Consider the following 12,808-nt stretch of genomic DNA (forward strand, 5'->3'; position numbering starts at 1 on the left):
GTTAATATTCTCCCAAATAATCTAAATGTTATTGGTGACGTTTGGTACTCCACGCCAGTTCTTATCGTGCGTCTGAAGCGGCCAAAGGAGCTGGTCTTTCTGGGTGACATTCGGGATCACTCGCGTAAATGTTTCGTGCTTGCACTGCATGGCGACTTTACCTACAAGGTCGCTGACTAGCTGCATTACAATACCGCATTTCGCATTCTTTTGCCACGCCTGTGTTGGTGGCTACTCCACGTTAGTTTTTCGGAACTGATGCGCTTAACTTCGTTAGGAGCTTTTCCGCTGGCCATTTCCGACAGCCATTTAGGCCTGTGCGCACCAGTGAGGGAAAGTTTGCGTTTAAAATTCACGCGGAGTGCGTGGCCCAGGCTGTGCGCCATGGCGTACACCGAGGCAGTGTACAGTTGTATTGGAGTGAGTCAGTACTCGGAGAATGTTATTAAGCACGGGTTCGCTTTAATATCTTTTGTACCTGGGACCACAGCAGGGATGTAGAACCCGTGCGTGCATTCCGGCCATCTTTTTTACTTCTTTTTGCATACGGCTGGTATTTTTGAGAATGCATGTTTCCTTATGATGAAAGTGTTTCATAATGCCTTTTAGACACCGGTAGACAGTTTTCTCACTGGGTTTTGCGCGCCGAAGCTATACCAGGACTCTGAGGCGTGACGTTGTGGAAAACTACGGTTTACTTTTGCCCACCTGGGTATCCTTAAAGGGGCCATCAAGGGTAAATACATTATTGGTTTATTAAGAAGAATGCCTTGGTTAGGTAGCTAGGATGCAAATTTTATTGGAATTTTCAAAGAAGTAATGGAAACATAAAAGAAAACATGTGATAAAGCGCCGATTGCCGAGTCACTTTCCTGCAACTATGACGTCTCAGATTCTTGCTTGTGCGATTGGTGGCCGCTGTTACGAATGGGCCAGCGCCGCAGTACTTCCCCGCATCACTCCTCGGCTGTGCGGCGAAGCCACTCGTGCGCCTTCGAAAACAGGCGCAATCATGTCGGCAACAAGTTGCGACAAAGCCTCGTCAGACGCTTCGCTCTCTGCGCATTCGGCGGCTGCCTGCGGCGGCTGAACTTCGGCGGCTGCCTGCACGGCTCGTCTCCACGCTCTTCAAGGACACAGAGGCAGGCCCCGGTGATCGCAACGGAGTCCTCCTCTCTCCCCTCTCTCGGACTCAACGTGCCCGAGGCTATGAACAGCTTACGAACTCTGGAAAGAGTGTAGTGCGTGTTCCCACGTGTTGCGTTTGACCGTTGCTGCTTTTGGGTATAAATAGAAGCAGCCCAAGCGCTATTATTCATTTCCTGTTAGAGCAGCGAATCGATGTTGTCGCTCTGTTCGAGTCCTGTATTGTAACCTCGCCCGTCGGGGCATTGTTCTTTGGCTTCGGCTCACCTCTCGCTATGAAGTAAACAGTTACGTTAGCCTACGGCTTCTGGACTTCTTCACGGCTGCAACAGCGGCTGGCCGTTCGCATCATACACGCTACCACTCGTATGTCGGAGGCCACGGAGCTCGGATCGGGTGCCCCCGCCCGGTCGCAACAACTGGTGGCAGCGGTGGGATAGCAACTTCGTAACACCTGAAGCCAGCGGTGCGAGACCCAACACAACGGACGTCAAGGCGGCTTCGGACTTCGCAGAATTCACGGCGGTCAAGGGTGAGTGCGGGACTTTTCTTCACTGAGTTTTACCAGGCTTCTGAGGATAGCTGGTAGGGCGTGTGTTTTTGCCGCGTGGGTTATTCGCGCAAAACATTTTTGGAGCAGTGGGAAAGCAGTACTCTAGACCGGCCATGAATTTGAAAGCGTTGAAAAAACCGCAGTTGTTGGAGCTTGCAAAAGAGTTGCGCTTGGATGTTGCGGACGCGCTGAGAAAGCCAGAGCTTATACAGGCTATACTCGCTGTTGGCGCTGACGATGACGAGCTGTCTGAGTGCATTGAGACGATCAATGGCAGGGAGACCGCGAAACGTCAGGCCGCAGAGGCCGCAGAGGCAGAGGCTGAGCGCCAGCGTAAGGAACGCAAGCTCAAGCACGAGGAAAAGATGCGATGGTATGACCTCGAGTTCGAGCGCCTTGAACAGGAAGCAAAGAGGCTCGAAAAAGACAGACTCCAACGGGAGAACAAGCACCTAGAGCATGAGATTCAACTCGAGCAGGAAGAAGTGAAGCCTGAGTTGCTCGAAAAAGACCTCGTTGTCGTGGATAGAGAAACTGGCCACGGTAACGAAAAGAAAGTAGCAGACGCTCGGGAGCGCGAGTCGGAAGCGACCGTTGCTGCCCCGCAGCGCGTCAAGGTTGCTGAGAGAGATAACGACGGCGCATTAGCTCAGACTGTCGGCAGAGGCGGCAGAGGGCAGTGCCTGTCCACTGAGTGCGATAATGTGTCGACGGTTGTTTCGGAGATCTCGGCAGAGTGTTCGGACGGTTCAAATTCGCGGGAGGCCTTGGGAACGGCAACGGCTACCGACTTGAACGTGAACACCAAGGAGGTTTTGGTGAACACTTCGCGAGATAGCGACGTTTCGCGGGAGTGCGGAAACCATGAGGCTACCGAAAGGCAACACGACTCCGCTGAAACGGAGGTTGTTCCTTCGGACGGTAGTGCAGAAACGAGCGATGTGGTGGCAAAGCCTGCATCCGAGGCAGCGAACGGTTTGCACGGTTCAGTTGGGAGAAATGACGATCTCGCCACTGAGCAAGCCGATTCCGTCCTGCCACCAGCTCAGGAGGAATGCGTAACCGATGAGGTTACCGAGAGACCGCACGAGTCCGCTGAAACGGAAGTTGTTCCTTCGGACGGTAGTGCGGAAACGAGCGACATGGTGGCAAAGCCTGCATCCGAGGCAGCGAACGGTTTGCCCGGTTCAGTTGGGAGTCATGACGATCTCGCCACTGAGCAAGCCGATCCCGTCCTGCCACCAGCTCAGGTAGCTGACCTCGAGCAACGGCCAGCCGAGCTCGTAGAGATTCAGGCGTCTGGGGCGGCTGAGCCGTCTTTTGAGACAGGGCAGCTTGGATCTAGTGTAGCCTTGACAGCCGCAAAACAGAACGAAAACACCCTTCGGTGTTCGCGTGTTGAGGCTGTCGCCGAAAGCGCTAGGGACGACGAGGTAGTTACTGTTCGGAGCTACCAGGTGCCTAATGAGCACGTCGTGCCCTTTTCACTCCAAGCTGATGCTCCCGATGATAGGCCAACATCGGCGGAGCTAGTTGAGGTTGCGGTGTCGACTGCGGCTGAGTCGAAGTCGGGAACCGACCAGCCTAGAGCAGAGAACGTAAACGCGTTCCGGCGTTTGCTTGCCGAACGCGTTCGTAAAATGGCGAGCAACGAGGAGATAGCAAAAACTTCCGCGGGTACTTGCGGTGCGTGTTTCAGTGCGGGCACGCCAAGGGGCAAAGCCGTGAGCTCGCATCGCGCCGAGGGAACGCCGCCTCCAAGGAGTGCGCGCCTAAAGTATGAACGGTGGAAAATCTCGTTCGCTCCTCCGTGCGCTCGAACTTTGTCGAACAAGACGACCGGTGTCTTTTCACGCGGTCGCAGCAGTCTCTTTCAGAGAACGGGCGCACCTAAAGTGCGATACAAGGGGGGAAACTCGGAGCAATGACGAGAGCTCGGATCGCAGCTCTCGGCGCGAGAAGTGGCTTGTAGACGCCTGACTTTCTCAAGTTCATTGTTTTTCCTGGAACAGGTTTCGCCCTTTATGATTGCAATTTTTTGTGTGGGACATTTCCAATCAAGCGAAATGTCACCTTTCAGGTTTGTCACTTGTCTAAAGTACTGCTGGGCAAAAATATAACTAGAGTAGTTAGTTATTCGCGTACTTTTTGCAACTAAAAGCCTGGTAGATCTTCAGTGTTGATTTGTCTTCGCGCTTGCCGGCGATGCGGTTGTGTCTTCCTGTGTTGTTCTGTTGCTTGCCTGAGCAAGCCAGAGACGTTCTTGGGGAGCCACTACTCGTCCAGTGACCCGCCCAGTGAAGCTCCAGCACGGTGTCGTACAGCCAAGGCCTGGAGTCGAGCGTCTGCCGAACACTTCACTTCGACAGCATCCCTCCGGACAACGGTTGCAGACCCTTATCCATCGGGATCTCGGACCCCCGGCGGAGAAGCTGTTACGAATGGGCCAGCGCCGCAGTACTTCCCCGCATCACTCCTCGGCTGTGCGGCGAAGCCACTCGTGCGCCTTCGAAAACAGGCGCAATCATGTCGGCAACAAGTTGCGACAAAGCCTCGTCAGACGCTTCGCTCTCTGCCCATTCGGCGGCTGCCTGCGGCGGCTGAACTTCGGCGGCTGCCTGCACGGCTCGTCTCCACGCTCTTCAAGGACACAGAGGCAGGCCCCGGTGATCGCAACGGAGTCCTCCTCTCTCCCCTCTCTCGGACTCAACGTGCCCGAAGCTATGAACAGCTTACGAACTCTGGAAAGAGTGTAGTGCGTGTTCCCACGTGTTGCGTTTGACCGTTGCTGCTTTTGGGTATAAATAGAAGCAGCCCAAGCGCTATTATTCATTTCCTGTTAGAGCAGCGAATCGATGTTGTCGCTCTGTTCGAGTCCTGTATTGTAACCTCGCCCGTCGGGGCATTGTTCTTTGGCTTCGGCTCACCTCTCGCTATGAAGTAAACAGTTACGTTAGCCTACGGCTTCTGGACTTCTTCACGGCTGCAACAGCGGCTGGCCGTTCGCATCATACACGCTACCACTCGTATGTCGGAGGCCACGGAGCTCGGATCGGGTGCCCCCGCCCGGTCGCAACACCGCCGACCAAAAACATCTATAAGACACATGAAAGGACGATTGTAGCGGGGCCTCTAGTTCCATTTGAAGTCTTCACGTTTGAGATAAGGTAGGCAAGTTCTTTGAAGTCCCAAACTGGATGCCAACATGTCGTTGACACACTCAAACTTGTTTTTACTGGTGGTCCATATGGTCTCACTCCTGCTCAAAATATAAGGTAGGCAAGTTCTTTGAAGTCCCAAACTGGATGCCAACATGCCGTTGACACACTCAAAATTGTTTTTACTGCTGGTCCATATGGTCTCACTCCTGCTCAAAACCATCGTTGTAGAGCAAACTTGCAAGAGCACACTGTCTCTTGCCAATGCCTCGTATCCACGGATGTCAAGTGCCAATGTTTGGTATTCTTTCTATTTAAAACCACATTTAAAAAAGTACGTAACGAGAGATTGGACTTACAGAGTTCCCGCGTGCTTAATTCTCAACCTGAGAGTGGCCCCTATGGTCAGTATTGCTGTTTCTATAAATGTACGAAGGGGGTAGTGAGTGTCGAGGCGAATACCCGCATACGTACTCTTGAGCATTCCCACAGATTGAATTTCTTCTCGTTTGAAGACAATATTGTTTGTGATAGTCGCCTTCAAGAGTCATTATAGTCACTCGTCAAGAACTCTCCCCGAATGTCACGTCGGCAGTATGTTCCCTCTAACTTCTTTCAACTTCTTCAAAACACAATAGTATGTGTCACACTGTGTTTACTTGATTCATATTATTATATATTTTGTAGATTTTGTAAGTTTAAGATGACCGTCGTCGATCACTTTGGGTCTAGTTGAACTTGCCCATGCAGACGCGCGGTCATAGCCCGGTCAAACGCGTTGTGCCCTTCAAATAAATATTTTGTCCCTGGCCTCTTCTACTGGCTCACTTTCTTCACTTCATATCAAGCCCTTCATCACCGCCTATAGCTCTTGCAATGATGTACGGAGTATTTTTTCTTGCTTGTTGAAATACTTTGTCTGGTGCTTTGTTTTAACAACTCATAATATGAAGTGCATGCAATATTCTGGCTAAGCTTTGTTGCTTCACGTCCCAGATAAGGTTTGCAAGTTATTAAAAAGTCCTAATTTTGGGCACATCGCGGCTGTAAAAAACAACTTTCTTCGAAACTCCTTCGGTTACAGTGTTGAACCACATAAACATTACCTTAGCAACACAACCACGAAAGCCTCACCATCCCATAATCATATTTAGTACTTGTTTGTTACCTAAACCAGCAATGAAAAGGGTTTCGCAAAGGCCTAGTTTTGACAGTACCGTCGCGGCGCATTGGAGTGCCGTTTGGATCCCAGATTTGGCGGACGGCGTAACATGCTGTTTGTAGTCGAGAAGAGGGCAGGCTGTAAATAAAGGTCGCACTGCAAACGTGTTGTGCAGCTAATGACGAGTAATAATGCAATAAAACTAAAAACGGGATTGTTAAGAAACCGTTGTTCATAACTTCATAGTGCCGTCCCCGAAGTCTTATGCACAAATCACCCAAAAATGACGTCGTTAACTAAGCCAGCGGAAATACCACAAGGCATGCATTGAAACAAGTGCATAGCGCACGTTATATAAACTCATTGGGTGCTGAGATGTGAGTGCCCAACCGCACGCATGTAGCAAAGCATGGTATTCGCATGATCAAAAGATTTTATGAAGCGGAACGGACATTCCGGCTCTTACACCCGAATATCGCTGTAATTTTCTTAGAGACGTTAGTGTTTTTTATAATTTAGAATACACGTAGGTGACTACACGTTTAATGTGCCTGTAAAATAGTGAGAACCGCAATCTATTACCCATGCTAGCACATTTTGGGGCGAAAGCCTTAGACCTCTATGCTTCATCAAACGGGTAATGTACAAAACCTTGGAGTAATAGTACTACTACTACTACTACTACTACTACTACTACTACTACTACTACTACTACTACCACTACTACTGGCAGTAGTAGTAGTGGTGGTAATAAGAGTAGTACTGATAGATAAAAACGTTTATTTGAGCCACTCAAGTGGGACTAGTTCCCTAGTGCAGGAATCCATCATATAAGAAGGAAGGTTTCGTTTTGGAGGGCAGGAGTTACTGCAATTCCAGAAAAATGCTGCTCACAAGGTTCTCCCACAACTCAATGATGGCAAGATGGGATAACAGGGGAGAAAAGTTTGGAATATGCTCGCATAGCATTATAATATCAGGTTGCATACCGGGTTTTGAGCACAATTGCCTTTCGGTAGGGTTATTGAGTTGAAAACATACGCTACGGGCGCATGAAGTGAGGAAAGGTATCTTTTTGTGTTCTGCGAAGCAGCGATTCTTGGTTCTTGGAGAGCGTAGGTAGAGGGGGAGGGAAATGTTGTCTGTCCTACCGGTAATTCTCCGTAATGTCTTGAGAGGTGACGAGAGAAATTAAGGATGCGAACTTCCCCGAAGCCTCAAGATAGGGGGGCGCAGACTTGTTTACGAGCAAAACAATTTTGCACGTCAGTGGGAAATGGCCAGGGGTCCAGATAAAGTTAACTTCCCGCAAGGTTGATGCAGGAAGAGTAACTTCAAAGCCGATAGGACCAGCATCCAAGCTAAGAATTTTCTGCAGGCAGTTTAGTCGTCTTTCATAATGATTGGGGTCTTCGTATGCATAAATGCAAAGGCGACCGCTTGAGCTACCCTGGGTTAATACGTCTTGATTGATGCCCAGGTGACGAGAGTGGTGCTTGTGGTGAGTGGGGCTACCCCTTGTGTTGACCGTTAGTGTAGGTTCTTGCATACGTATAAGCAACATCTGTTCGTTTGCATAAATTATCGATTGCGCCTCGATTCGCGCTTGCCGGCTGCCCGGATGGAGGTCGGTGTTTATGCTTTTCCAGAAGTGTGCTAATTTGGACGTGATCTCTCCAATGATCATGGTCCGTAGAGGCAACAGATTGCCGAGATATGATGTGGCGGCAGCGCACAAGGACTAGCCCCAGAGTTACTTTGGTTAAACGAAATCGTTGACCTGACAGGCGACTTTGACCAAGTTCGTTGTGAGGCACGCAGAATCACACTACAAATTGGAGAAGGATTTTGGTGGTCTCGAAAAATCGGAAAGCGGGTATCACGCGCCGTGACGCGGAAACACTAGTTCAGAAAAAAGTGATGATGGGTGCGGCAGCAAAGTTGAACATAGGTCCAAGAGCAATGTCAAAGAAAGTCCAACTAGGCTTTAGTCTTGACATTTCGAAAACATTGCATTCCGGTAATTTTTCCATAAATAGCCATTTTTAGAAATTGCTGTGGTTCACGCCGTTTTACCGCCTTTTTGTACTTGGTGTATGTGATTAATGTGATGCTATTTCTAAGATCAATAAAGTTACGGGCCAACAATTGATTGCACTTACTCCATAAACCCTGTTGAAGACATATAATAGCCTTACGTTTTTCCAGACATGGTCACGGAGTGAAATCATGACCTTCTATTCACAGACCTGCGACGTCCAAGACAAAGGGAGCAGATGGAGATTTGAAGCAGTGATAAAATGCTGTGATTCAAGTCAAAAGAGCAAAGACATCGTACTGAAATAACCCTATGTGGCTGACAATAAAAAATAAACGCCGACTATATCTCTCGCGTTTGTTCAGCAACTTGGGTTATCACTTATGGGAGCACATACCGCTGGAAAGAACTGAGTTTATTGTGTCTCATAAACTGGAGATCAAAAATCTTTCTTCGGTATTTGTGGTCTGGCCAGGGGTAAGTAAGCGTGTTTGCTAGCATTGGAGTCGGTAAAGCATACGCCGTAACGGCACGATAAAGTTCCCTAAGAATGTATAGTGCTGCTAAGCCCAATTACAGGAGTTGTATGGCACTCATGCACCTGTCCTTGTGTTTTTTAATTGGAGCAGAAACCGAAAACGAACGCCTGTCATTATATTGGCGCCAGTTAACAACTCCCGAGTTTTGAAACTAACACGCCGCCCTTTACTACGGTGAGCCTAATAGCGTCAATGTAGCCACTCATTACTCGAAAATTTGAAATTTTAGTAACAATCCCCTTTTGTTTGCTCGTTTCCGCTATTTTTTATTCGTATTTCCGGCGTTCTATTGCGCATTTCTTTTTCGTTTATTTTTTGGTGTTTGGGGGAGACATATACGATGCGGATTTTTCATGTCGTGAGCTCATTTTATGTGAAAATGTTATTTTTATGTTTTTTATTTTTTTGGTTTCTCAATGTTCTATTCGACCTTAATCTCAATTTACGGTATTATATCGATTCAATAGGTTAGCTTTGGCAATTCCGCGTTTTTGTGCAAACGTGGGGCGTTGCACGATCCCGGCTGGGGAGTTACTCAGCAAAGAATGCTACGCAATAAATTCACGACTCTATAACGCCCACTTCTTTTTTAACAGCAAAGCTGTTTATGCAATTGTAAATTTTCGTGCCGGCAGTTAAAACAAAATTAAAGCCGTTCCGCTCAATGTGAAAGCTGTCGGAAGTGCAGAGCAGTGATTGGCTGTACCGCCGTTATCCGCTGGGGTACGCCGCGACGACAGCGCTACAACTGACCGCCCTGTTTAGGTCATCCGTCTCGCCGGAGCTTTTTAGGTAGTACGCGTAGCGAAACCGCCGCGCCATTTCCCCCGTCAGCTCGCCACGAAGTTTGGGTCGTTCTTTTGAGCGGGCAAGACAGAAACAGTGTCGCGTACGCTGTTGGGACTGCCCAAGTCAATGGTCCCGAAATCGTACATCTCAGAGGTTAATGGCTACCAACCTCCTCTACAATAGACGCTTCTGAGCTAATGGCGTTAAAAAGCTACATTTAGCTCATTTTTTTGCAAATATCATGATGTGCATTTTTGTCATATTAATTGCTAATTCTACTGAGAACTGCGACAATTCGTTAGTGCCCAAATTATATGTTATGCGATAGCTGTTCGCAGTGTCACTTTGATAACGTAGACGCGGGATAATTCAAACTCTAAGGGACCCCAGGATTTAGTTTGAATAATCAGAAGTTCTCATAAATATGAATTGTAGCAACATACCCACTTCTGTTGCAAACAAACATTCACATATATTATACGCAACGCATCTCATGCTCGCCCATCTTTCTTTCCTGCGTTTGTCCGGTGTTTTCCGCACAGCTGCGCCTCTCCTTCTCTCCTCTCTCTGATAGCGAACACTCTCTCCCAACCAGCTGCGGGTTGGCGCAGCGCGCTCTCACTCCGTTGCTAGGCGCCGGTGGGCGGCGCTGCGCGCGCTGCGCATGTGCAGTACTCTCTCTCTCCGCGCTCTCCTCTCTTTCGGGCGCTGTGACTGTAAAGCGGCATGCCGCGCTCCGACGGTCTCAGTCGACGGTCGTCCGCGTTACGCTTGCACTCTCTCGCAGTACTCGACGATTGCTTGATGCAATCGTCAAGCCCCTAACTGTGCACTTTACGGACCACAACGCACTCATTCTCGTCTGCAATAAAGACCGTACCTGAGCATACGTGTACTGCATGTGCATTGCATGGTGAAAATGGAAAATTACGCCCACCTCCCCTTCGCGTGAGAATCCCTGATATAAGCGTAATCAATACGATGAAAAACGTCAATGTAACCCCCCATGAGATGCGTTGCATCACACCAGGGTTCCCGCGAGGGGAGGTGGGCGTAATTATTAATAATACATTATTCACACACATCACTGAAGTGGTGTTTACACTTTGACATAAAATCACCACAGCTAGACTGCTGTATCTTTGCATGAAAGTTCAAAAGGAAGTTTTTGATGCTGGAAAGGCGGGCCAGTTCAGTATTTTCGGCGCGCGTGGTTTTGCTTTCACACGTCTATGCAGGTATTCAGCTTTCTTTGTAACGGTTAGTGAAAAAGGAGGCAAACGTGCAGTTAGAAGCTGCTAATGCAAGAGATATATTTCGGTAAGGGCAAGCGAGAAGTACGAATTAACCGAATTAACACAATGAAGCAATTTGAATTGCCCAGTTTAAAATACATTGAAAATAGCGGGCCAACCAAAGTCTCAAATTGGGTTGGAATGAACCAGAAGTTAGAATAATCGGAGTTTAAATTATCGCGAGGCTACTGTACATATTTAGTACCGGATTGATACGTTATGCGTTTGACTATTTTTCGTGTCGCTCTTATATCTTTATATATCTGCGTGTTTCACTGCACTGTCTTCATTTTTCGAGAGAACAAATTTTATGCCAGTATATGTCAGCATTTCGTACGTGTCTAGATTGAAAGCATTACGGTGTTCACCCGGCTGGAATTGTACTGTCTTCTGATGTAAAGTTTTTAGTGCGTGGTTAATTTAAACACGAAAGTGTTTATTCCTGGATACACCAAGATATCACTGACGTCATATCCATCACGGTAAGGATGCCCATACATCGAAGCAAGCGGCCTGTAAAGGGTGCAACCCCCCCCCCCCCCCACCCCACCCCTGCACACAGGGTGTTCTTGCGGGGAAGCAACCATTAGTACTACGGGGTATGTTATACTCGGGGTTGTTCGTTTTCCGGTTTTATATTTTAACGCGAAAGTGTTTTATGCCAGGATAGACCAAGATTTCACTCACACCACACCCGTCACGGAAATGACACCGTTACACCTTTGCCAACCGTTACACCTATGCCGAAGCGACCGGCCAGCTGGACGGCGCTCGCCAAGGCCACCGAAAAGACAGCCGCCTACCCACAAATGATGCTCAGCTGCAGATGTCGCTACACATTCTACTTTCGTGTTTTACCGATTCCGATGACAGAGGCAAGGGCAAAACTTTTTTTTAGGGGAGGGGGGGGGGGGGAATTCAATAATACGTGCAGACTCTGAACAGTTTTTCGTGTTGTGCAACTTGGTAGTTTGAACATAGTCTTACGTAATGGTAACGCATGCTGCTATATTTTCGAACGTTATGCCTCAAGTACATGTAACGGGGGCACAGTGCATGTCAATCCGCTTCATTTTCATTTGAACTGTAGCAAAATAAATTATTTGATTTTATTTGACTTCTGTCTGTTTTGGCGGGTAGTGTCTGTGAGGAGGTCTGGGCTTCTGTTATTATTATTGTTCATTGAAGCTGTATGTTTTTGTGCCTTTATTATTCTTGAGGTGTTTTCTGCGGAATTCCTTATTTGCGCAACCTTTGTGACCAAGCGGGCACTTGCGACAACTGCTGTGTGCAAATTGGCTTAGACACACCTTTGGCCGCACCACTATATGTCTGCAAAAGCTGTATTTCTTTTTTATTTTTATTTTTTAGTTATTAAATTTTTAATGGTCAACCCCAATTTTCGCGCGTAGTGTAGCCAACTGAGTTGTAACTGAGCTTTTACCGGCGTTCCTAATAAAACGACAGTCTTGGCCCACGCACGCGTGAAAATTTTGCTATATGCTGTCTGTCTGTCTGTCTGTCTGTCTGTCTGTCTGGTATGACTTGAGTCAGCTGCGAGGCCAGAAGTAAATTGTCCTTGACAACGAAGTTTATATAAATAAGGCTATTCCACACTGCTACAACTGCTGTCATGAGTCACATATGTCTACAGTATTAAGTGCAACGAACCCTAACGTATTTAAGGAGAAATGTAAGTACAGAACGGGAAGTACCTGCATTCTGCTGAACGGGGAGTGCCGAAAGGCACGCTGTCTTCGTTTTACCACAGCCAATGCAGGAACAACGGGTTAAAAACGGTAGCGATGACAAGAGGGTAAAAACAAACAAAAAAACTTGAGCTTGGGCGGCTATAAAAAGAACACAAAGCAAATAATGAACGAAGACACGCGCGCATTTGCAACAAATGGCGCGCAAGCAGAGTGAACGCGGGGAAAATGTATTGAATTAAGCATCCCTCCAATTGCATTTGCTATGGGAGGAGTGAGGGTGCAAGCAAGAGTGATGGGTTAGAGGAGAGAACGAAAAGGCGGGAGTTGTGGGAGGGCGGGAGAAACCTAACAGAGACGTGCGCTTTCTGCCGAAAGGCAATATTTCGCCCTATATATAAGTGGCGCGCAACAAACAG

General features: G+C 48.1%; 1 protein-coding gene across 2 annotated transcripts in view; it reads left to right on the forward strand.

The window, feature by feature from the left end:
• Positions 1-8,402, forward strand: part of LOC144169107 (acetylcholinesterase-like) — a 63,258-nt gene extending 54,856 nt beyond the window's left edge. For both annotated transcript variants that reach the window (XM_077698127.1, XM_077698126.1), the window contains exon 4: positions 8,267-8,402. In XM_077698127.1, coding sequence (XP_077554253.1) covers positions 8,267-8,315 — 49 coding nt within the window. In that variant the 3' untranslated portion in view covers positions 8,316-8,402. The remainder of the gene's footprint in view (positions 1-8,266) is intronic.
• Positions 8,403-12,808: the final 4,406 nt, after the last annotated feature.

The sequence above is a fragment of the Haemaphysalis longicornis genome, unplaced genomic scaffold, assembly GCF_048455015.1.
Source record: "Haemaphysalis longicornis isolate Haplotype H1 unplaced genomic scaffold, Haemaphysalis longicornis Haplotype H1 scaffold_2, whole genome shotgun sequence".
Taxonomy (NCBI): Eukaryota; Metazoa; Arthropoda; class Arachnida; order Ixodida; family Ixodidae; genus Haemaphysalis; species Haemaphysalis longicornis.